A 24,274-nucleotide genomic window follows, 5' to 3' on the forward strand; every position below is an offset into this window, starting at 1 on the left:
AGGGTGTGCGGTATTGGTCCTCGTTAAACTGTTCTAACGTAAAGTGCTTGACTTCGCACGCAGTTCGTCGGGCTACCGAAGCGGGGGTGCCATCCCCTCTGCTAAGGATCAAAATTGCAATGGCATGTCTTCGGATCATCCTTAGGGATGTTCCCCAGACAGTCGCCAATAGCCCGTTGTGCATCTCTAGTGCGACGTAAATGAACTACAACTACAACAATTTGGTCAAAAATGAAGAAAAAAAAGCGTTTGTTAAGCGTCAAATATTAAGCATTCAAACAAAAAAAAATTTTTTTTTTCGAAGTCCAGTAATTTATTTATCGGAAGGCCTGATTATCGCATGGGCAGAAAGCGCACTAACCCAGGGCCCCAAATTTTTATGGGGCCTCACACATTAATATTATAGATACATTAATAGTATGGACGATTTTAAAGTTTGTACCTTGTTTATTTAAGTTAGTACCTAGCTGATTGATTAAACTGTTACAGTAATCAAATTTTAACTGAAAAAGACGAGTCAAATCAATGACGCGATGTGAATCAAAGTCAACTTTTGCGACAGGAAAAAAGTAGCCATAATGTATTTCGATTTCATCAAAATTAAGACTCATTCTTGTCCATCCTATATGCATTTTGCACATAGATGCAGTGCTACAGTCAAATTCTATGTGGTTGGGAGCTTACCAGACAAATATAAAAACTGATTGTAGCAGCCTTGAGACGCATAATGCGAAGAGTACAAACCATATTGTGCACACTCATGTAAAATTTTGAAATTATCAAAATATGGGTTATAAAAATTTTATAATTAATGAAAAATATTAGGGCCATTTAATCAGTATTTGCCCAAGGTATCAATATTTGCCAAGCTCTTCATAATCGGGCCCTGCGAATTATAAAAACCTGTTTAATTGACGGATGAAACTTGGAGATGTGTCCTAGTATTAATCTTTCTTGTAGTATTGTTGTAAACTTTTTACAACAATGTTACTTTGTTCTTTTTCGCTGAAGAAAACTTTTGGATGTTTCTTTAATATGGTTTGTTATAGCCTTAGTTGTATCTATTGCAATAATCATGACTAGAAATAAGTAAGTCTTTCTTATATTTATTATATTTCTGAAGGAAAAAAAAATTTCTCATTTTTTTTTTTTTTTTTAAACGGGAGAATTTGTTGTTTTACGGAATGTTGCTAACAGTAAATGAATGTAAGAAATTTGTTTGAAGTCATGAGCTTTTTATTAACTAATTAATTTATTTCATTTGTTTCTTTCTTTCTTCGTTTATTTGAAGTTTGTAATGATTTTTTTTTCTTTTTTTTTTTTTCTTTTTTTTTTTTGTGTATAAAAATAGCCTTCGTACGACCACAAAATGGCAGGTGCTAAGATCTGTAGAATTCATCTGCATGCCCTTAGCAAATAAACTGTCATTCTCAGTGAACGTGGTTCACATACTTTCAATCACTGTCAAGTTGGCGGAGGAATGGGAAAAAATATCTTTCCACGAAAATACTTTTTTTAATCAGCAGGTTCCCCAAATTTCTTTGCGGCTATGGGAAGTGCGTGAATTGCATAAAGCGAGAATGGCCCTTTTTAAAAATCAAGCATTTTAAAGTTTTACCCCTCTTTTTCTGATCTAAGTAACATTATTCGAGTATTCAAGCAATAACTAGTAATTTATAATGAATTTAACTGAAAAAATTCCCCATTATCTTAGCTCAAGTGAGGGTTTAACTACCAAAAATTTATTAAGTAGGATCGCAACAGCAAAAAATAAGGGAAATTGTTTTGAGATTCGGAATAGGAAGTGATTCGATATTTAGGTCTCGACAAATAATCGTCATCGTATATTTAGTTTGTTATTGAAGATAAGTATGTAATGTTCCGCGCGAATGTTGAAGTTTTAATTTTTATTTTCGCGTTTGTATATATAATTTTATTTAAAGACTCAGGTATTAGTAGTATCATAGTTTTCACTAGACATGCTCAAAATTTCGTATTTTGCTTTTATTAAATCCCTTTGAGTTGATTATATACCTTTATTTAGATGCTTATTTCATGATTAAATTTTTCTTTCATTATTTTAGTTTAATATTTTATTTAAATTCCTCATAAGATGTGGATTATTAACATAAAATCAATACATAATGTAGGTTGCAATGAATGCTTATTAATTGTTTTATTATATGGAAAATAATAGATTTTAACAAAGGAACATCCTGTTGCCCATGTTTCATTTTGCAGTGCAATTCTTTTTGTTCTATTAAAACAAATTTCCAATTATATTTTTTTCAATTCATTTTGTTGTATTTACGTTGCTGAATGCAATGTGCCTGCTTTGCTTCCATATTATTTATGCAACGAAAACATACGGCTTTTAAGCTGATATTCATTATTCGTCAATTTTTTGTGCTGCCAAAATGATTTTTAAATATTTGTTTTTGTTTCCCCATTCCGCTTAAAAAGTTAGTTTAAATTAGTTTTTTTTCTGATTTTTTTTTTTACCTTCTGAGCTGATATTAATTGAATCATTAAATAATTTTTTATTTTATCTTTCATTTCATTTGTATATTTGAGTTACATTGTTGGCAAAATAAAGTAAAAGAATGCTTTTCAACTTGTGTGTTTAAGTCTAAATGAATAAATTTATTTTTAAGAAGAAAAAAAAATGTTGTCCAACCTATTATCACTATTGCCTATTTAGCTTGCAATTTTAAGCTAATGACTGTTTTGTACTTTTTAATTGCATTGTGGCTTAAAATTTACCCAATACTGTTACAGAATTTGTGGTTTAATGAAAAATACTGAATTTAAGGCTGGATAGGAGACTTCGCTGATTTTTTAAAATGCCTATTTTCTAGACACCTTTTTAAACAACCGTTTTCGTGAGCACATCAAGATCAAGATTCATTGATATATATATATATATATATACAGTAGAACTCCAATTATCCGAATCAATTGGGACCGGACCCCAAATTCGGATCAAAAATTCAAATCAAATCAAAAATTCGGATAATTGGATTTTTTTTAAAAAAAAAAAATGCTTATTTTAAATAATTACTGTATGTGTAGTGGAATGTACTGTATGTATAGGAAATGAGGGGAAAAAATGGTTTTAAGGATTTCAAGGATTCTTAAGGATTTCAACAATTCTTCTGTGGGATGAGTTGGTGCATTATCAACAATCAAAAGCACAGGACTTCCAACAGATTTTTGGCTTTTTTTCACTTCAGGAATGAAAATTCCATCGTACCACTCCAGTGTTTTCATCGCAGAAAAAAAATGGGTGAGAATTTCTCACCCTTTCTCAAAAACAGGGTGAGATTTCAAAAAGTTAAGTGAGATTTCTAAAAATCTAAAGCACAAAGAGACTTGAAAAAAAAATCATTTCGTTAATTATAATACATTTTTAACATCTTCTAATTTTTAAAGCATTGAATATTTTTGCTGCATCATCATATGGAAAATGTTCTACATCTACTTTTTCATCAGCTATTCTCATTAGGTTGCTCAAATGAGTGTTTGTTTCGTTTTGATCGTTTCTACCCACGTTTGTTTCATTTTCATTTGTCTGTTTCGGAGTAGAAGATATTGCCTTTACAAGGTATTTGTCCATCTTACATTAATGGGCAAAAAATTTGAACTTCTTACATGGAGAAACCTTAACTACGGTAAACACGTGGTTGCAGAGAAATGCGTTCTGAAAGAGGTTTCGTGGTTTGGAGGGATGGTGTTCTGTTGTTCTTAAAGGTTCTGAACAATACTGGTAAATAGGGAAGCTAGATAATGGGCAGATGTTGAAAATAATGAAAGATCCAGGAAGAAAAATGTAACGGATTTTATTCTAAATGGCGCAATGAGAAATTTTTTTCAAAATGCGAGAAATTCGCGAATTTTGAAATTGGTTTATAGAATGCGCGAATTTCTCGCGGTTATCATTTTTTAATGCGAGAAAAGAAAAAAATATGCGAGATTCTCGCGTTCTCGCGCTGTAGTGAAAACACTGCACTCTGTAAACAGGGCTGCAGTCATCCAAGCTTTGTATTGGTTTTTATAAAATAGGGGAAGTTTTTTGATATTTTTAAATGCTCTTGGGCGTTTTGACTTCCCTATTAACAGAAGGGGTATTTTATGTCTCCCAGTTGAGTTCGGGCAGTTAAGCACAGTAACGCAGTCTTTACTAGCTTTATGCCCTGGAGACCTCTCTTTTAGAGGCTAAAGTGGTTTTGGGTAAAGCTTTCCATATTAGACCAGTCTCATCGGCGTTGTATAAGAAGTCAGAATCGTAAGAGGCTGCTATAACTTCAAATTTTTCAATAAACTCGTCAGAAGCTTTGGAGTCTGCAGATAACTTTTCACCACATAAATCTAGTCCACAAATAACGTGCCTAGACTTAAAATTCCTTAGCCAGCCGTTATTTGCTTTGAAAGATAAATAACCCAGCTTTTCATCTAAGATCTTAGCTTTTCCACAAATCTTTATCCTATCCTGTAAACTTTCTCTGCATAAATCTTTCCTTGGCTTTACTAAAATTTTATTTCATTCATATAAAAAAAGAAAGAAAAAAAGAGAAACTTATCTTTTTACTATATTTTCATATTTCCATAGGAATTCTGAAAGCGATTCGAATAGTTGGAGTTCGGATAATTGGAGTTCTACTGTGTATATATATATATATATATATATATATATATATATATATATATATATATATATATATATATATATATATATATATATATATATATATATATATATATATATATATATCATATTTATTCTAAAATAAATATATTTTTGATATTTCACTTTTTCAGATAAAGTTGAAAATATGTCAATGTCATATCAAGATTTAGATTTTACTCTGCACAAACCAGGGTTTGAAAAAACCCGGGGATTTTTGAAAAAACCCAACCCGCCTGGGTTTTATTGAAAAAACCCGGGGAAAATTGGGTTTTATTTGAAAAAACCCGGGGAAAATTGGGTTTTTTCATTTAGTGCTCATAAATTTTACTGTGAAAATATTTTTATTTATTAAATAGTATTGTATAAGTAAACACTAAAATTTCATCTGACTTTTACCTGTAATAAAATTAAACTGGAATAAATATTTAATGGTCTTCAATGTTTTTATAATACGATTAATAGAAAGTGAAATTAAAATTATGTATAATTATAAAGACTATCAGTTACTTGTCCCTTTTTTCAAATATTTAGATAAATATATGCATTTTAACTTTATAGTTTCAAAAAACAAATTAATCTTAAAATTATTAAAAAGCATATATAAAAAGTTATAGCTCATTTTTTTTAAAATCAGATAATAAAACTTTAAATTTGTTTATTGTTGTTTAATGTATCACTTAATAAATTTTTGTTTGTTTGATTTCAATATTTTTAAACATGATTAAAAGAAACAAAATAAATTGTATTCAAATGAAATCTTAAAAATATTTAAAAAATCTTAAAAGTAATATTTTAATTTTTAACTGTTTTTTAATTGTGATAAACTTTCTCCAAATAGTTAAAAATTGTCAGCAGATGTTAAGAGTTAACTTATAAAAAAGGTCAATTTTTTCCTTTATTATTATTATCATCATACAACAGATTCAAAGTGTCTACATTTCTCTCTTAGATGGCAATACACTTTTACGAGTTTTGTAGCTTTATCTATTCCTAATTTATTTCGAAGTTTACTCTGCACCAAACCGAAAGTTGAAAAGTGTCTTTCGATAGAGACAGAAAATGCTGGTGCTGAGTGCAAAGAAAAAAGAATTGACAGAAATTTTGTGGAAGCTAGGAATTTTATTTATTTACTAATTTATTTATTTTTTTGCCATAATTTTCCACTATTTTTTGATGAAAACTGTTCAATAACAGTGTCAAGCATCATTGATTTTGGAAAGTATTCAGGATCGGAAATTTTGGATGCCAGAACACGTGGCAGAAATTCTGGATGATGCTTAGAAAGACAGCTTTCTGCTAATTGGTCTTGTTCATCATTTAAAAATTGTCCCCTTGTTTCGGGATCCAGGATGCATATGCTGATAAATGATGTGGCTGAACAGCCTGATCTTTTAACAAAATGTTTATGGGATTCTAATTCATCACACGATAGTAAGTTAATTCATATTTCAACAGGTTCTGAAATTGAAATGTTTTCTGGTTGAAGCTTTTTTAAAGCTTCAGAAACAATTGATATCTGTTTTTCCCAATTGATAGTTTATTGGTAAAGCCCAACATTATTTAATTTTTTTTGACATATAAAATTGTTCAAGAACAATCTCTTCATATTTATGGTAATTATTGGCAAAAGTTTTTACGCGCTCACAATATGAATTCCACCTAGTATCATTGGTCATCAAGCAGTTTTTTTCATTTGCCCATCCATGTGCTTGATGCACATTTCTAAAATATTTGTTAACTTCAACGATATGTCCAATGATAGTATTAGGAGATACTTCTTTTTGAACCAAATTTAAAAAAAAAAAACAATTTGTGAAAAAAACCACCAAGTGGGTTTTTTCAAAGTGGGCCCACTTGGGGAACCCTGGTTATATGTATTTTATATTAAGTTTAAATGACGCATTATCACTAATACATATTTGAATCTTCTTTATTTTTAAGTACATTATGTTTCATAATTTTTTAACTCAAGAATTATAAAATATAAATGCAGTAATATAAAAGTAACAAGTTTATTAATCTTTTTGTTTTCACACACATTTATTTACTATTTTTATTAAACATATGGATATTACCCATTATAAAATTATAATCTGTAAATATTTATAATCAGTAAAAACTAAAATTTCATCTGACTTGAGTTAAATAAAAAACTGAAATAAATATTTAATGGTCTTACATGTTTCTATAATAAGATTAATAGAAAGTGAAATTAAAACTACGTATAATTATAAAGAGTATCAGTTACTTGTCCCATTTGTTTTCAAATAATTAACCCTAGAAAAGGATTTCATTTTTAGATAAATAATTTTAAAAAGTTCTCCTATAAAAAGTTTTAGCTTTTTTTTTTCTTAAGCTAGAAAATAAAACTGTTTAAATTTGTTAATGTATCACTTGGTAAAAAAAGAAAAAAATTGTTTCTTTTCAATTTTTTTTAATATATTATATTATTATATTACCTGTATGTATTATATTACCTGTTTATTAATATATAAAGCATGCAACTATAGTTGAAAAATTGATCTTTTCAGACTATATTATTTAAATTTTTATTTGATTTAATATCATTAAAATATTACTTTTTTGAAAAAACCCACTTGAAGTTTTCAATAGCACCTACTATAAAAATTATATGAATATTTGAGTTTCTTTTACTTTACTAATATTAAAAACTTAATCATATAAATCATGCAACTCTATTTGACAAATTTATGCTGCACAATAAATTATATAAAAATAAATGTGAAACAATAAGTTCTAGTAAAAAAAAAAAATTTTTTTTTGAAAAAACCCACTTATCGTTCCAAGTGGGTTTTTTCAAGGTGGGCCCACCCAATAAAACCCGGGCGGGTTTTTTCAAAGTGGGCCCACTTGGCGAACCCTGGCACAAACACATGTTGCAATTTGACCCACATAAATCCACCCTTAAACTGTACCTGCTTTCAACCATTCCACTTTTAACTTGGGAATTATTCAATTTATACTCTCTGTATGGCAGCGCAATAATAGGCATTTATAACTTCTCCTGGAATACATTGTGTATTTATTTATATTATATACATTTTTAATCAAAGTTTAAAAAATATTTAAAAATGCTTTATGAATGTGATATATTATAAAGAACATTATTTTATAACAAGTGGGATTTTGAGTAATAATAACAGAAAATATTATTAAAACATAAAATTTACTATTGTTTGACTCTTATGTCAGTCTCTTAGCTCTAGGTACATTCAATCTTTTAGTACTGGGGGGGGGGGACTTTGAATCCAGAAAAAAAACTTTATTCTGAGGAAATGAAAAGCTCCGAGAATTTTCCCCACCCACTCTGCATTTGCTTATACATGCATGAATGTTTCCAATTAATCATAACTATAATATATTTCCCATGGTGCGTAAACTATTATAATTTACGAAATTTGTTTAAATGAGTTAATTTTTGCTATCAATCAATTTAGGGGATTTATTAAGTTACTTTGAATATTTAGTATAGTTATTGGTAGATCTAAAGTGGCTGCTGAAATGAATGACTGACCACGTTTTTCCTCTTTTTTTAAAAAAAATTAATTTTTTCATGATAAATGCACGTCCATGCAGAAAGAGATTCTGGAAATCAAAATTTTCGTTAAAATGCGCAATCTCTCCCTTCAAAATTTGATCTTCAGAATCCATCAATATAGGGTGAAAGGGAAGTATTTTAACAATTCACATATTTCATTCAAAGGTATTTTGTCCTCCCCCAAATATTTGCACACAAAAAAAAGTCCTTTAAAGTCAATATGTTTAATAAAAATTTTTCACATACTTAGTTTTTTTTATTGTTGAATTGACTTTTTATAAGCAGTTCATTATTTCTAAAATGAATTTTTTCGTAAATACAGTGAAACCTCCTGTTATGGACACTCCTGCACAACAGACGCCTTTCAATACGGACATATTTTTAATTCCCCGGGAATTTTCTATGAATATACCATTATGTACATTCTCTGCAAAGCGGACACTCCCGTAACTGGACGCAAACAGTCATTTTGCTCCTGAAACGTTGTTTTCTATCTCTACAAACCGGACATTACTTTTTCTAAATTTGAAAAATGAACTATTTTTGCTTTAACTTGCAAGGTAAAAAAAAATGCAACTTTTCACCATTTGTAAAGCATGTAAATAAAAATTTTTGCCTTATCCGTAACTAAAAACATTGTTATGCTATTTCACTACTGAAAAATCAATCTTTCTCCTGTCACCTTGCCTTATCTTTGTAAAGAAAGGAGAGAAAATGGTACTGCACTCCTGAAATAATTCTGACATCGGCATCTTTTCATCTGAACCACATAGGTCATGAGACCCCTCAAGTTGAAATAACATCTCTCAATGCTTCTTCCCCATTGAAAATTTCTTTAATTTTCTTATAAATTTGAAGATTGTATTTAACACAACTAGGGTAAAAAAAAAGAGAACAGGAGTATAATCTTTGAGGTGTTTATATAAAGGAAACATTTATTCAGTCACTTGATAGCTGATCAATTGTGAATAATCAACTCCATAGGTCCTCATGACTTACAGGTATGCATTACTTTTTTTTCTGTGAATCATGGGAGTTTTTTTTTTTTTTTCAAGAAGATTTTAACCATGGTCCCTCTCAAATGATAAGTAGGTGTAAGGGGATGTAAATTTAATAATTGAAACGGACTGAGGACAGAAAGCTCCTATTCAGTGCCATATGTCTAACTTGAGTATCTATGCTGATATGAAAATTATATTTATTTATCTGTAGCTACATCCAGAATTATGTATTTATATCAAACTTCTTTATATATTCTTTTTTATCTTTCTTATTGTTTAAATAAATATTCTTGTAGATATTTATAGTATCCTTGTAGATATTATTTAATTATTTCTACATCTTTGAAAATATTCCTAAAACAATTTACGGTGTTAAATTTCGTTCTTAGGGTACCCTTCCCGTAAACGGACAACTCTCATAAACGGACACATTTTTTGGTCCCATGAATATCCGCTTAACGGAGGTTTTACTGTATATATGACTGAATTCTAGCAAAAAGATGGAAAAAGCGACTTTTAAATGAAAAGGTCCTCTCAATATCTATCATTGACTCATTAGGTGTGAGGAAAAAGTGACTACTAAGTCATTATAGTCTACCTGCCACTGGGTACTATCTGAAAGTTTAAATTTTCAGGTTCAGTTATTTGAATAAATTTTTAATTATGTGTTATTTTGTTATATTATAATAGTTTCAGTAAGTCTACATTCTAGTCCATCTAACTCAGTTTTGAAAGAAAAATTTCGAATTTCGGTCATATTTATACAAAACTGAAAAATGATCTTGGAGTTCAGAGGCTTCAAAATTATTTCTTTGTGGTTAATAATACCATCAAATAGCATCTTTTACTTTCTGGTAGTTACTAACCTGATAATTTATTAACTGATAATTTATTAACAATTGTCATTTCATGCTATTGCTTAGAAAGCTAGTAAATTTACCCATTATTTTTAATTGCGAGATTTAAATAAGGGAACTTTTGCTCTTAAGTGTGCCAAAAAAGTTTAAAAAAAAGTTAGCTTAGAAATAAAATGTTATTTTTTGGTTGTTTTAAGTACTTTTCTTTCTTTTTCTAGTGTGAACAGTGGTATCTGTAGCTTGGCTTTACTTATGGCTGAGCAAAATTCTTATGACTTTTGGACACGTTATAGTAATTTGTGTTTAAAGTGTAAAGTATGTCCACTAAAGAGCGTCATCAAACATATGAAAGGAACCACATTATGTTGCCCAGTGGAACGGATACGAAGTGAACACTGGCAATTTTTACTTTCTGCTTTAAGTGTGGATAATAGTTTAACTAGAGTACAGTTTAAGTCTGATTTGCCATCTTTAGAAGAGCAAGAAGCATTGTGTAAGTTTAGTTAAAATAATAAAACAGAATATTGACTTGAATTTGTCGTAATTTGATTTAAATTTGCCTTTTTTTGTCTGAAATAGGAACATTTCATTAAATAGTTATTGTTAAACAACTAAGTTTGGCCATTTTGACCAGTTTCTTCCGATTTTTCCCACTTTCTTACAGTGTTCTACCTGTAAGAAATATGTTTCTTTCAAAAGAAATCCTAACCCTTAAGTGAAATGTCCCATATCTGAAATCATCGAGACTTCTGCAAGTCTGAAAAATAAATTTTTCCAGATAATAAGTCTTTAAGGTAGACAAACATCAAAACATGCATGAAAACAATAACAAATAGATGATAATTAACATCAGTTTCTTATTATAATGATAATTAACATCAGTTTCATATTGTAATATTTTCTTAAAGGTTGAATAATATTTAAAAACCTAAAGAATGATTATTGTAATAAAATATATATTTTTACTATCTTGCAACCTGCAGAAGTTTTTTGCCTACCTGTGTAAGGTATTTTTTCTTCTTGTGCTTTTTTCTGTCGAATTTGTCCCCATTGTTCTTAATCAAGCCAACATATATGTTAATTTCAGAATTTTTAATCTTGCTATTTTTTCATAAATGTAACTTTCAAATAATTTTAATCCTTACGTGCAGTTCAGCTAAATATTTTTTTTATCTTTTGAATCATATAGAAACTGATTCTACAAGAATAAATGCAAATATGAAATTAATGTACGTAAAAAGTTTTGATTAGGACTCAAATAAATATAAAAATCCTATACTTATTAGTTAAAACTGTATTTTAATTAAATATTGTTATAAACAATAAAATTCATCTGATACTTACTATATACAAAACCGCTAAATTCGAAAAACACTGTCTATTTGATATCTGACTGACATGAAAACTGTATTTGATTTTAAGTTAGTTTTAAAGTGCTTACCTTCTTGTTGATAACCACACTGAGAAAGTTAAGAAATAGAATTATACATTATTCCTTGTTTTTGTTATGTCTCCTTTTTATTTATTTTTATATTTAGTTTCTGCAAAACCATTCTTTTAAATTTTTTTTAGGGAAGAGAAGGAGAAGAAAAAAAGATGAAAGTTATCCTTGTCCATATGGATATTCATCTCACAATATTAGTGATATATGTAAATATACTGCCCGCCTTTTAACTGTATCCCAAACATTACAAACATTAATTCTAGAAAATTTGCCAATTACTAAAGAAGATGCACTACATCTTGCAGAAGTAAGTTTTCGCTGTTTAGCTTATCTGGTTTTATTTTTTTATTTATTAGTAAAGTGCTACAGATATTGAAAGAATTTTCTTTTTATGTATATGTTACGGTGAAAGACCGAAATCTGGAGAATGTCGACTCTCACCGGTGAATGTCCGAAATATTTGTTATATCCAATTTTATATTCATTTATTCGTTTTGTTGATATTATTATATTTATTTGATATATTTATATTTATTCTATATTTTAATACTTACTGACGATAGATTAGAAGAAACATCAGTGTTTGGAGTCTCGGGCAAATATATACCGGGCAATGGCACTTGACCTTAAAAAACATCAGTGTAGGGTATACCGGGCAGTGGCACTTAACCTTAAAAAAAGATCAGTGTAGGGTATGCCGGGGAAATGTATACCGGGCAGTGGCACTTAACCTTAAAAAACATCAGTATAGGGTATACCGAGCAGTTGCACTTCACCTTAAAAAAACATCAGTGTAGGGTATACCGAGCAAATGTATACCAGACAGTGGCACTTAACCTTGAAAAAACATCAGTGTAGTGTATACCGAGCAAATGTATACCAGTCAAATGTAAATGTATGGCCCGATACTCCAAACACTGATGTTTCTTCTGATCTATCGTCAGTAAGCATTAAAATATCGAATAAATGTAATTATATCCATGAATAAATTCATATCAAATCGAATGTAATAAATATTTCGGACATTCACCAAAGCGACTAAGTGATTGTCAACATTCACCGGTGAGAGTCAGCAACCACCGATTTCGCTCATTCACCGTAACATATATTCTTCAAATTCCTACCTGAATTTGCCAACATATCTTTAGGTACTAGAGTAAAACCCTAATCATCTGTATTTCCCAATCTTTGTTTTTCAGTATCTTTCCTTCCTGCATCTGACTCTTGAGTGGGTTTAAGACTCTCTCCATTTTTTTTTTATCCTTAGTTGTTGTTTCTAATTAATGAATTGTGATAGATAACTGGTAAATGTACAAATAAAAATTTTGATGCATTGTCTTGAATACAAATCATTTTGTCGGTATTCACTGTGGATTGATCACTGTTTAATATTTAAAATATTTTTAACTCATTTTATTTAATATAAATTTTAAGATTTTTGGCTTAAAAATATCTTATTAACAGAATTAAATTAAATAACAAAATATAAAATTATATGGAAATATAATAATATAAAAAAATTATTTATAGAATATTGTACTCATATAATTTGTTAAATCTTAGATGTAATAACATAAAGTTGAATATTTGTCTTTTGAAAATTACATATTTTATCCTGCTAATTTCTATTTAATTTTTTATTTAAATGTTTTTAATAACATGTTTCTAATAATATATTTTAATAAATTATAGAGTTAAGTTTAATAGGACAGCTATTTTAAGTATTAAAAAAAGGAAATGTGTAATGTTCTTAAAAATTAAAACAATGTTTTAATGTACATATTATTTGTTATTGGTAATTTAAAATTGTAAGGTTTTGTGAGCAAGATCATTGCTTTTTTTTTTTTTTTTTTGATTAGATAAACATTTTTATAATTAAATAATTTGTGAAATTTTTAAATTTTTTTTAGGTAATATAATATCTAGTAGAGAAAAGAAGATATATTTTACCTTATTCACTAAAAAAATTCATAATTATTATATAAAAGTTTTTACTTGTAATTTTCATCAGAAATATTTCAGTCAATATAGTTTTAAAATATACATACATTTGTAAATGATTCTGACATAATTATTGTTTAACATAACAGTTTTATTCATTATAAAAGTAAAAAAAATAATAATAAATTGACATTAAATTACAAAACCTAAGGACCCTGATTTAAAGTAAATGATGTTATAAAAAGTATAGTTTAAAATCTATCTTCTAGGGCTTGAAATCTACTCTTTTAAAAGAGTTTTCTTTAAGATGCTATCCTTTTTCTGATGAAGTCATAGAAAGTGAGTCAAATAATTTTGCTATATAACCTATTACTATATTGTATCTTAATTATTTACTTTTTTTCATTTTCAATCGTATTTCAGTTGTATGCAGAGGACTCTGGGATTCTAATGTTTTCCTGATAGATTTTAGTGCTTGTAACTTGAGTCTTGAAGGTTTGAATTCTATTCGAAATGTCATTTTGGTAGGCATTTTACTATTTATATATATTTTCTTCCAATATTTTATGATTGTTCTATGCATGATTTGATAATTTCTGTTGGGAGGGGCGGGGGACAACTCTCGGCTTTATGAGCAGTGTGTGGATACTGTGTTGAACTAATCAAAGAAGCAGTGATGATCAGAATGAATAAAATTCAACATATATTTATTTTGGCATAAAACTTGAACAACAAGAGTCTTCGATTAATAAATCACATTTTGTAACTTGTAAAGTTACCCCCACAACTTGATAGAATGAATAAAATTCAACATATATTTATTTTGGCATAAAACTTGAACAACAAGAGTCTTGGATTAAAAAATCATGTTTTGTAACTTGTAAAGTTACCCCCACAACTTGATAGAATGAATAAAATTCAACATATATTTATTTTGGCATAAAACTTGAACCAGAGTCATGGATTAATAAATCACATTTTGTAACTTGTAAAGTTACCCTCACAGCTTGACACGACTTGATAGAATACATAAAATTCAACATATATTTATTTTGGCCTAAAACGTGAACAACAAGAGTCTTGGATTAATAAATCACATTTTGTAACTTGTAAAGTTACCTCCACAACTTGACAGAGATGAATAATGCACATGCCCACTGTACAAAACACAAAACTTTGGCATTACTTGAAAATTTTCTGAAATGGGAGTGAGAGTACCACAGTGGTATTTATATACATTTACAATAGTTCTAGAAACCAAAGCAATATCATCTGCACATCCAACAATACAAGCAGGAAAAACATAGTTGTGAGGATTGGATGAGGGAAGGGCTAAATGCGGATAATACCACCATGATTCATCACCATGGTCATGATTTCACCATAACCATGGTAACCAAGGCAACAGAAATCAAAGATCAATCTCATTGATGCACATTATGATGTGACTCTTCTTTTTAATATTGTCATCAATGAAATGTTTACAAGCAAGGCTTAAATTCAGTCATGTTCCCAAAATTGTCTGTGTTAGCTTTACTGTAAATTTTAAGATGTGATGCAAGCATAATATAAATTTAAATATTTAAAAATAGTACAGTGGAAAGTCTCGTATCCGGAATCGGCGGGACTTCCCGAAGTCCGTATATTTGATTTTTCCGTATAATTGACCTCCAAGGTAAACAAAGCTTAAAATGATCTGAATCTAAGAAGCTGCTTAAAATGATCTGAATCTAAGAAGCTGCTTAAAATGAAACATTTTATTATTGCTGCTGCTTAAAATGAAAAAAGATGCTTAAAACAAAAACAATTATTGAAGGAACTTTCCTTGTTGTAATAATTTTTTTCAATTTGATAATTTTTTTCTTCATAAATTGATAGAGTTCAAAACTAAATTATGCAAAGCATTTGCAAAATAACAGCTATCCCACAGAAAATATTCTGCAAAAAGCATTTTGAAATCCCAATATAAAGAAAAGAAGGAAAGATAAGAAACAAAATGCATTACATTCTGAGGCTGATCTGTAGATGAAACCGCGAATTGTAATTCAATTCTTTCCAGACCATTTAATTACTCTAAACGAACATTGTCTATACGACTAGATAAAATCGAGATCTTTGTAGGTAGCCGAAATCTTCTTTATCAGTGTGGTATCAGCATTAGCTTAGGCAAGGGTATGCACATAAATTGTTACATCACGTGCATCTTTATCAGTGGCTTTAGAGAGCAATTGTATCCATGTAGCAATGTGTGTGTTTCATTGATATTATGCGATATATTGCCCAGTACTAGTTCTAATTATATTTATCTTCTACTCTTTGTTGTAAATTTTGCTAAGTTGTCCATGTATGTTATTTTATCAACTATTAACATAAAATTTGTACTTAAATTCTTTTTACCAAGTTAAAGTCAGTTTAGCTAAAACTTTTTTATTTCAAAATTTCATAGAAACATAAAGCTAGGAGAAATGTCCAAGTATTTCCTGATACTTTAAGATACAGATTGCCTGTGTTTGAAAAAATGATGGGATTAACTAGAATTATTTTTAATGGCAATAACATTGGGGATAAAGGTGTAAACATGATCTGTGAAGCTGTTTCTGATGATCGTTGGATCCAAGGTAGTTATCACAAATTTTTATTTAGCTTTTTCATTTACAAAAAAATTATTACTATTAGTTTTTTAAGTGCAAGTTTACTAGGAATAAACCTGCTTCAAACTTCTAAGAGAATAACTAAATGCAGTTCTCAAATGTTTGTGTTTCAGTTATGTTTATCAAATGATACTTTTTACAGATAAGGAAATTTTCTTGAGAAATTTTTTTTAGTATAATGTAATTATAAAGAATCAAGTGAAACAAAAAAAGATTAAAATGAATAAGAAAATTAATTATAAGAAATTCTAAAAATCTGCACAAAAAAAAATGGTCAGTAAATAAAAACAAATCTTATTTATTTTATAAATTAAAACCCAAGTTAATTCAATTTTTTAAATTAGAAACATTTTCTGTTTTTTTATCTGTCCATTTGCAAGATTTATATATAACATGGTTTTCCTGTTCATTAATTATAGATTCTCATTTGATAACTCTTCATTGGACTATTTCTTCTGAGCAGAATATGAGAGTGCGGGTAAACATGAAATATCTAATAATGGCTTAAAATGAATTAATTTACAATAAATATTAAAAATTTTAATTGAAGAAATTATGTCTACTGCCTTGTACCAAATAAATGTTCTCTTGTTAAATCTAATTTCTTGTAAGATCCAGGATCCTTATTAGTGGGTTCTACTTAACCAGAATAAATAGTTACTGACTTGCGTCTAGAAACAAAAAATTATTTGTTATGTGAACTGCCTGTCTTAAAAGAATATCTGCTATGAGATTTGATAATGTTTGGATATTTCTATTGTTCTTTGAATTTTACTTTTATTAACTTCTTGTCCAGTATCTTGAGAAGTACTCTTGTAAAATATTTTTAAATAATGCATTAAATTATACAAAACTGACCTCCCCAAACAAATTGGGATTGAGGTGAATTAAACTTAGAAATCTTTCATGAGAACCCTTATTTTTGTTGCAGATTTGGATTTTCCAAAGAAAAAAGTACCCCAACTTGACTTGCAGGTTATTACATTTTAGTTCGTACATCATGCTGTAATTGCAAAATAAAGATTACATAAAAAAGAGATCTGAAGAAATGTATAATTGATTTAGAAAAAAATTAAAATAGTGTTAAGTTGAATAAGTTCTTAATACTTAGAAACTATTTAATGACCAACCTCCTTCATCACCCCCTGAGGCTAGGCTGACTCTAGTTTGAAGATGAGGATTTTTGTACCATCTTTATGTTACAATTGCAGCTCTGTCTAAGGACAAAAATGCAACAACTTGCAATTCAAATCAAGGTTTTTTTTTTTTTTTTTTTTTGTAGGTACAAATATTCATTTACTTATTTATTTTAGAAGTATCTTTAGATTTTTGATACAGTGTTTATTTCTTGAGATTTATGAAAATTTCCATTTTTTTTTTTCTGTGTTGAATATCTTTAGTGAACTCATTGAAATACTATAAAAATCAATTTGTCCAGTTTTAAATTTTAATATCAGGTCACATGAGACTGCTTGGAATACACTAGTGAAAAAAAAAATACTATTACCTTTAATATATTTTTTTTTTAATATTTAGCATTGGATTTGCAATGTTGTGGAATAACAAATGAAGGTGCTAAGGCTATTCTTGAGCAAATCACTGCCAATAATGTCATACAACTTGTAGATCTTCGTTTAAATGAAATTGGTAAGAAACTTATTTTTTAAAAAAAAAAGAAATAACATTTTTTATTGAACATTGGTTGATTGTTTCTTATTATTTTATTTTAGCTGGACCCATTCTTGATCGGATATCTCTGCAATTAGGAGTCAACAGTTTTGGTAAACTTATGAACGTTAGTATTTACGAGTTCATTTAATGTTGCACTGGATTTTCCTTCTTGTAGTTACTTCTTCATTTGTGCATATTTAAGATAACTTTCATTTTATATTTTTTATTATAATAATTTCTACTTGAAAATCGACTATATATTAAAGTGGTTTGGTTCATATTATGCTCTTATATTATTTTTTAGTGTTTGAGTGAATAGGTTTGGTAAACTTATGAATGTTAGTGTTTATGAGTTAACTTAATGTTAAACGGGATTTTTATTGATTTAAATACTTCGTAAATTGTGCATATTTAAGATTACTTTCATTTGACATACAATTACCTATAAGAGTACCATGGCTGCCAACCTTTCAGCATTTGCAGAAGCATTTTTAGTTATTTATTATGTGTAGAAAGAGATTTCTGCATTTTTACCCTGCCCGTCAGATAGCTTTATTTTCTTTAATTCAGACGTTGCTCCTCCTCTTGTAACGTCTCCATGTAACGCAATTGCGTTTTTAGTTCCCTCAAAAAGTCCTTCACAAAGGAAAATTTCTCCCAATATTTGATCCATGAGTTCCCTTGTCTTCTGGATTGGGTTCAAAATTACAAGGGTTAAAATTGGGTTCTCTGTTCAGCGACGGTTGTAAAGTAAAATAAAATTTTTATTTATTAGAGCTAAACGAAAGCAAGCCTTTAAAGAGATTTATTCTCTCAAATTTCCATTTATTTCATCTTATCTTGGAGTACATGATGTAGGTTGCAACATATGTAAAAATGACTTATGCAAAATATTTTTAGTTTCTCATCTGTTTCAAAACCATTTAATTTAAGACATACTCCACAAAAAGTTACTTTTAGTACTTGATAATTCTTTTTTTATTTAAAATGTAATAGTTAAATTGGAGCTCTTATTATTTTATTTCTTTTTTTCAGTTTCCTCATCTTCCTCTATGGAAGCCAAGGTCATTTTCTAAAGCCATCCCAGTTCGAAAGAATAAGTTAAAAACAAAAGTAATTAAATTTTTTACAACTTTATATTTTTAAATTATTTTCTTTGCACAGTTGTTCTTGATTTTTTTTTTTTTTTAATATTCCCTTATTCAGGTTTCAAAGAAATATTCTGTTGCTAAGAAGATAATTCGGAAAGAGACTAAAAGGTGATACTTCTTCCAATTTTTTTTATGGTCTAGTTTAACAAAATATTGAAAAAATTTTCAGGAAATTAATTTTTTAAAGTGCATGTAAAAAACGTATAATATAACGATAAACGAGCAGATAAATTTTAAAGTGTAATATGTAAGATAGAAAAAAGAATGCCTTGTTTATAATAAATAAAATAAACTTGAGATTATTCAGATGTGCTTTATGATTTCTCTACTTTTTTTTATACAGATTTTCTGAATTTTATAGCATTCACTGTTTAAAATTTATTAAAACTAATCAAATAAAACTCAAAATCCATGGATTATTAAGGATTGAAGTTGGTTCTGTCAATGTTGATTTTTCAATGTGGCATTTTAGGGTATCATTCACTAATTAATTTTTGTAATGTTATAAATTTTATCTTATTGCATTGAAATTTCAATATCTAAGACTTTCTGTTTGAATTAATAGTTTTATTTTATATAGTAGTATAATATTACGTTACTAACATTCAAATGCTCCAAAATATTTTAAGCGTTTTGTATATTGTATCCTATTGTTGCCCTAATTTTGTATCCTATTTGCTACCGCTTTATCTCTCTATTAATGGCAAAACAATTATTGACAAAACAAGGACTTTTAAAACAAGAAATTTTATTTGAACACTCAACACTGAATTATGACTAATTGAACACCTGCATAAAGGAAAAGCAGTGATGTAATTTGATACTCAGAATTGTAATTTTTTCCTTCAGTTTTTAATACAGAAAAAGAAATATTTATCATACCTGCAGTGGAAAGTTCCATATCTGGAATAGTCTGGTCTCCGGTAAGTTTGGTAAATAGATTTTTCTGGAATACATAATAAGTCTTTAAAGTAAACAGACATCAAAACGACTTTAATTGATAGAAAATAAGAAATAGAAGATAATTAAAGTCAATTTTCAATCCATGTGGTTTGCGTGGTTGTGCTATTTTCCTGGGTTCTCATGTGGTTTTTAAAATTTTGATATTTTAATATGCCATTATATTATACCACAAATTCTGAATCATACATTTAAGTTTGTGATCATTTCTTGAATAGCGACAATTCCATAGAGAATCTGCGTGGTTTTGTCAATTGTTTTTTGGTAGTCGGATTTTCGCTTGGTTTTTAAAATCTCAATGTTTAATACGATATTATTTTGTTCAGCAAGTTTCAAATTCCACTTTTTGAACTGAATTATTTACGATTCACACGCAATCCAATCTGGATTAATTCGCGATCACATTTTATCAGTTGCTACTACCAATTTTCATAGTTGTTTAATGCTAGATTATCATACACAGAGAATTTCGGATCACACATTTGTAGAATTTGTAGATGCACTTGATTTGTGATGATTTTAAAGTCCACATGGTTTTATAGATCACATTTTCTACTGTTTAGGATTTACACATAGTTTTTAAAATTTCAATTTCATTTTTATTATAATATTATTACGATCTGCAAATTCTGAGTCACACTTTTGCAGAATCTCTTAATGGCCCACTTTAGTCATGACAATTTCATTTCCAATTCACAATTTTTTCGAAATTTGAAATTTTTGCACACTGAAATTGAATACATGGTTTTTCGCGGTAATAATCTTTTTATGCATTGCTGTGAGGAAAAAGATCTGTGATTTTTCTGTGCTGTAGTTAATTACCGAATTATTTTTCCATGATATCCAATTTTTTTTCTTCTTCAGATTGAAGCGGAAATCCGATTAATATCGTAACAATATCAGAAATCTGAAAAAAATCATGAAGCGGAAAAGCAGAGTATTTTCATCCTTGCATACTTTGTTTTAACAAATTGCAAGTGTAAACAAAGAAACAAAATTTTTCTTATTGGGAAAAGAGTTCTGTTTATTTTGATTGCTAAGAAGTGTCTGGAAAATAGATTCAGTAAACAGATGTCTGGATATGGGACTTTGTACTGTATTTAAAATTTGGTTATATTTTTACCTACGTAAACCAGCTAGTTTGCTATTCTCCTTCTTCCTACTAGAGAATTATGTATCATAACTTCTTTCTTGTGTCCTATAATTTTTGGCCTGTTTGATATGTGCATGCAAGTAGAATCATTGTTATATACAGGGTGGCCACTTACCTGGAAAACCTGGAATTATCAGGGAATTTTTTTTATACTGGAAATATCAGGGAAATTTGGATAAGAACCTGGAAAAATTATGGAATTTTAAAGAAAAGCTAGAAATTTTTTCTTTGATAATTTTTTTAATTTCACTAATTTAAATTATTTACTAATTTTCTTAATTTAAATTATTTCATCCATTATACCCACTTTTTTAAAAGGAAATGTATCGTCAAACTGTTGAAATATCATCAACTTAGCGATACTTTGCTTGCATCACAATTTGCTCCATTACAGCTCTGTTAAACTAGAATGCCACATAAAATTCTGCCACGGTTGCTAAACGAATGTAGAAACCTTTGACCGCTATGGGACTGTGCAATTTAGGAAAGATTCTGGTGGAGGTGGAAAATGGGATTAGGAAATTAGCTTCTGTTTTTAAATTCTCTCCTTGGGCTGAACCCATTTATGACTCAAGTTAGTTCCAATGCTTTGGTGGTAATTTTTTTTTCTATTTTAACAAAATGTTTTTGTATTTTTAACTTTATAAAATTCTCCAAAAATTAGTTGGTTATAATTTAATAACAATAGATTTTATATTGCACTCTTTTTCTGAAAGCTTTTCTACTCCCATTCAAAGAAATCTATAATTATTTTTTCTCAGCAAACCAACCAATCACATTTTTTTACAATCGCTAAGAGCAATGTTTGTCGACAAATCTTTACGATTGTTGAATTAATGATTTTTTATTCAAAATTTTGTACCAAAACATTAAAAATTAATTAAAATCTTGCCAAATTGTCAAAATAAATTATTTTTTCCAAGATGATATCTTAAAAAAATAACACTTTAAATAAAATATTTTATAATACCGACACTTTTCTTGTACACATCCTACACTTTACAAGAAAAAAGAAACAAAAACCTGGAGATTTTAAGATTTTTATCTGGAAAACCTGGAAAAATCAGGGAAATTTGAAATCTGATTTGAGTGACCACCCTGTATATAGTATCAAATTATGTTTTTAACCCTAAGAAGTAGCATTAAAATAAATACAGTTTGTTAATAAATTTACTGCACACGAAATAGTCTTATTAATTTATAATCATATTTTTAATTTATAACTTTGTGTTTTCTTTTGTTTGACAATTTCTTACTTGATAATTATCTTTATAATTTGCAAACATTTTTTCTATAACCCAAAAACAATATAAACTTACAAATATGCATTGCCTTTTATACAGTCTTGAACAGGCTTTCAGGATATCGTGTGAAATTATTGATAGCAAAGAGGGAAGTACAAAAGATGCCATGGTACAAACAAATGTTCTTGATGAAGTAAAACATTTAAAGGTACTATTTCTTTTCTTATAATATTTTAACTAAATTTTAATACTTGATACTGTTCGATACTAATTGATTTGATTTCTATGCTGGTTCGTTTGATAACGAATTAATAAGATATCATATGGACTGTATTTAAGATTTTATTTTCATTGGTGCTACAAGCAAGCTCATGCTATAAGATGAACAACCAAATTTCAACTGTTTGGGATTACAAGAAACGGTGGCAAGGATGCTAAGACAAAGATGCCAAGTTGGCACAATATTTCTGAGATATTGAGCAGATACTTTTATGAAATAAGTTTAGGCCTCTTTACTTGCAAATGAGGCAATCTTTGAGATTCATTATGACAATCAATGATTATTTTTACATCAAGGCTCTGGAGTTGTGTTTTCCCTTATAGCTTTAATTTTCCTGTCTTAAAATAATAATAAAAAAACTGGAAAAAAAATTTCCTCCAAATTTCTTGATGTATCAGTAAATACAAATTAGTGTCTGACATATATATAGATATTATTTTATTTTAAATTCAGTTATGCTGTATTTATTTTTCATTCTAATAATAGATAATTGAGACATATTTATCATACTATAATCTGAAATTCATTTTTATAATTAAAATCCTTTGTTTTAATAATAAATAATGCTCTTTTTTATAATAAAAGTTTCAAATTAAAGTGTGAATCTCAAAAGTTTGTATAAATATATCTTGGAATTGCTGGAGCCTGAGACAGCTCGGGCTGCAGCTTTTTTTCTGGAAACGGAACGTAGCTAAAGCGTCTAAAATTTTCTGGCTGCGGGTCCTTGCTTGGTATTTTTATTGTTAAACTGCTTTATTTAGTTTTGTGATACAATAAGATAGTTAACTGGTAAGACTTTACTCTAAACTTTAACTTAAAGTGTTATAAAATTTTAGTAGAACATTCCTGAGTTTTTTTGACCAAATTCCTAGACAACATTTATGATATAAATGTATAAAGATTTGTGCGGTTAGAGGCCCCGCTCAATGTGCGGTTGACGCTTGTGCAGTTGTTTTCCCGCTCAATCATCTATTACTATATTCTCCCGGCCGAGTGGTTAGGGTGCCTGGTTGCGGAGCCGATGGTTGCGGGTTCGAATCCCGCTCAGGGCATGGATGTTTATTTCTCTGTGTTCTTTATCCTTTCCTCTGTGTGTGACTGTGACTCGCCCTATAAACGGGTTTGTGGTTGTGTGACGTGGGCGACGCTGCTCCACCGCCGTGGCTTTGTCACAGGTGCCCACTGAGTAACGAGAAGAAAGTAGCAGTTCTGGCACTCCTGGCCAATGGGACAATACATCCCAAGTACCCGCCATCAATATATATATATATTCTCCCAGGACATTCCTAATTAAAAATTTATTTTATTATACTTGCTCTTTTTAATGCTGTTTGGTTTTTCAAATTCACTTTTGTTATACACATTTTCCTTATTATTTTAACAGGAAAGAAATAAAAATTTAGAACTAACAATACTCAAAGAAATATCAATGAGAGATTCTTTAATGGAGTTGTCAGAAAAGGTAACAATTAATGAATGATTCTGTTTCAGTTGCTATTTAAGTTTACTTTTAAGGGAGGGAGGTTTTTTAGTAACTGATTGTGATGCCTTTGGTTTCAATCTATGCATATTTCCAACTATTTCCCTAGAGGAACAAAAGCATATTTTTCTAGGAATCGGGTAAATGTTTTTTTTAAGGGATCGATTATTAACTTAGTTAGGAAATAGCAATTGT

The 24,274-nt window shown here is 28.8% G+C and overlaps 1 protein-coding gene across 4 annotated transcripts in view; it reads left to right on the plus strand.

The window, feature by feature from the left end:
• Positions 1-1,827: 1,827 nt before the first annotated feature.
• Positions 1,828-24,274, plus strand: part of LOC107451153 (uncharacterized) — a 29,601-nt gene continuing 7,154 nt past the window's right edge. Inside the window, exons 1-12 of one of the 4 annotated variants that reach the window (XM_016067166.3) lie at positions 1,828-1,949; positions 10,323-10,597; positions 11,677-11,855; positions 13,759-13,828; positions 13,913-14,013; positions 15,936-16,107; positions 17,677-17,787; positions 17,871-17,935; positions 18,847-18,924; positions 19,018-19,070; positions 22,419-22,527; positions 23,984-24,061. In XM_016067166.3, coding sequence (XP_015922652.1) covers positions 10,357-10,597; positions 11,677-11,855; positions 13,759-13,828; positions 13,913-14,013; positions 15,936-16,107; positions 17,677-17,787; positions 17,871-17,935; positions 18,847-18,924; positions 19,018-19,070; positions 22,419-22,527; positions 23,984-24,061 — 1,257 coding nt within the window. In that variant the 5' untranslated portion in view covers positions 1,828-1,949; positions 10,323-10,356. Of the gene's footprint in view, positions 1,950-5,881; positions 6,119-10,322; positions 10,598-11,676; positions 11,856-13,758; positions 13,829-13,912; positions 14,014-15,935; positions 16,108-17,676; positions 17,788-17,870; positions 17,936-18,846; positions 18,925-19,017; positions 19,071-22,418; positions 22,528-23,983; positions 24,062-24,274 lie in introns of those variants that run through there. The other 3 variants (XM_016067167.4, XM_087161358.1, XM_043052159.2) reach the window with 3 other exon arrangements.

This window comes from Parasteatoda tepidariorum, chromosome 4, assembly GCF_982258835.1.
Source record: "Parasteatoda tepidariorum strain Cologne lab strain chromosome 4, Ptep-v5.0, whole genome shotgun sequence".
Taxonomy (NCBI): domain Eukaryota; kingdom Metazoa; phylum Arthropoda; class Arachnida; order Araneae; family Theridiidae; genus Parasteatoda; species Parasteatoda tepidariorum.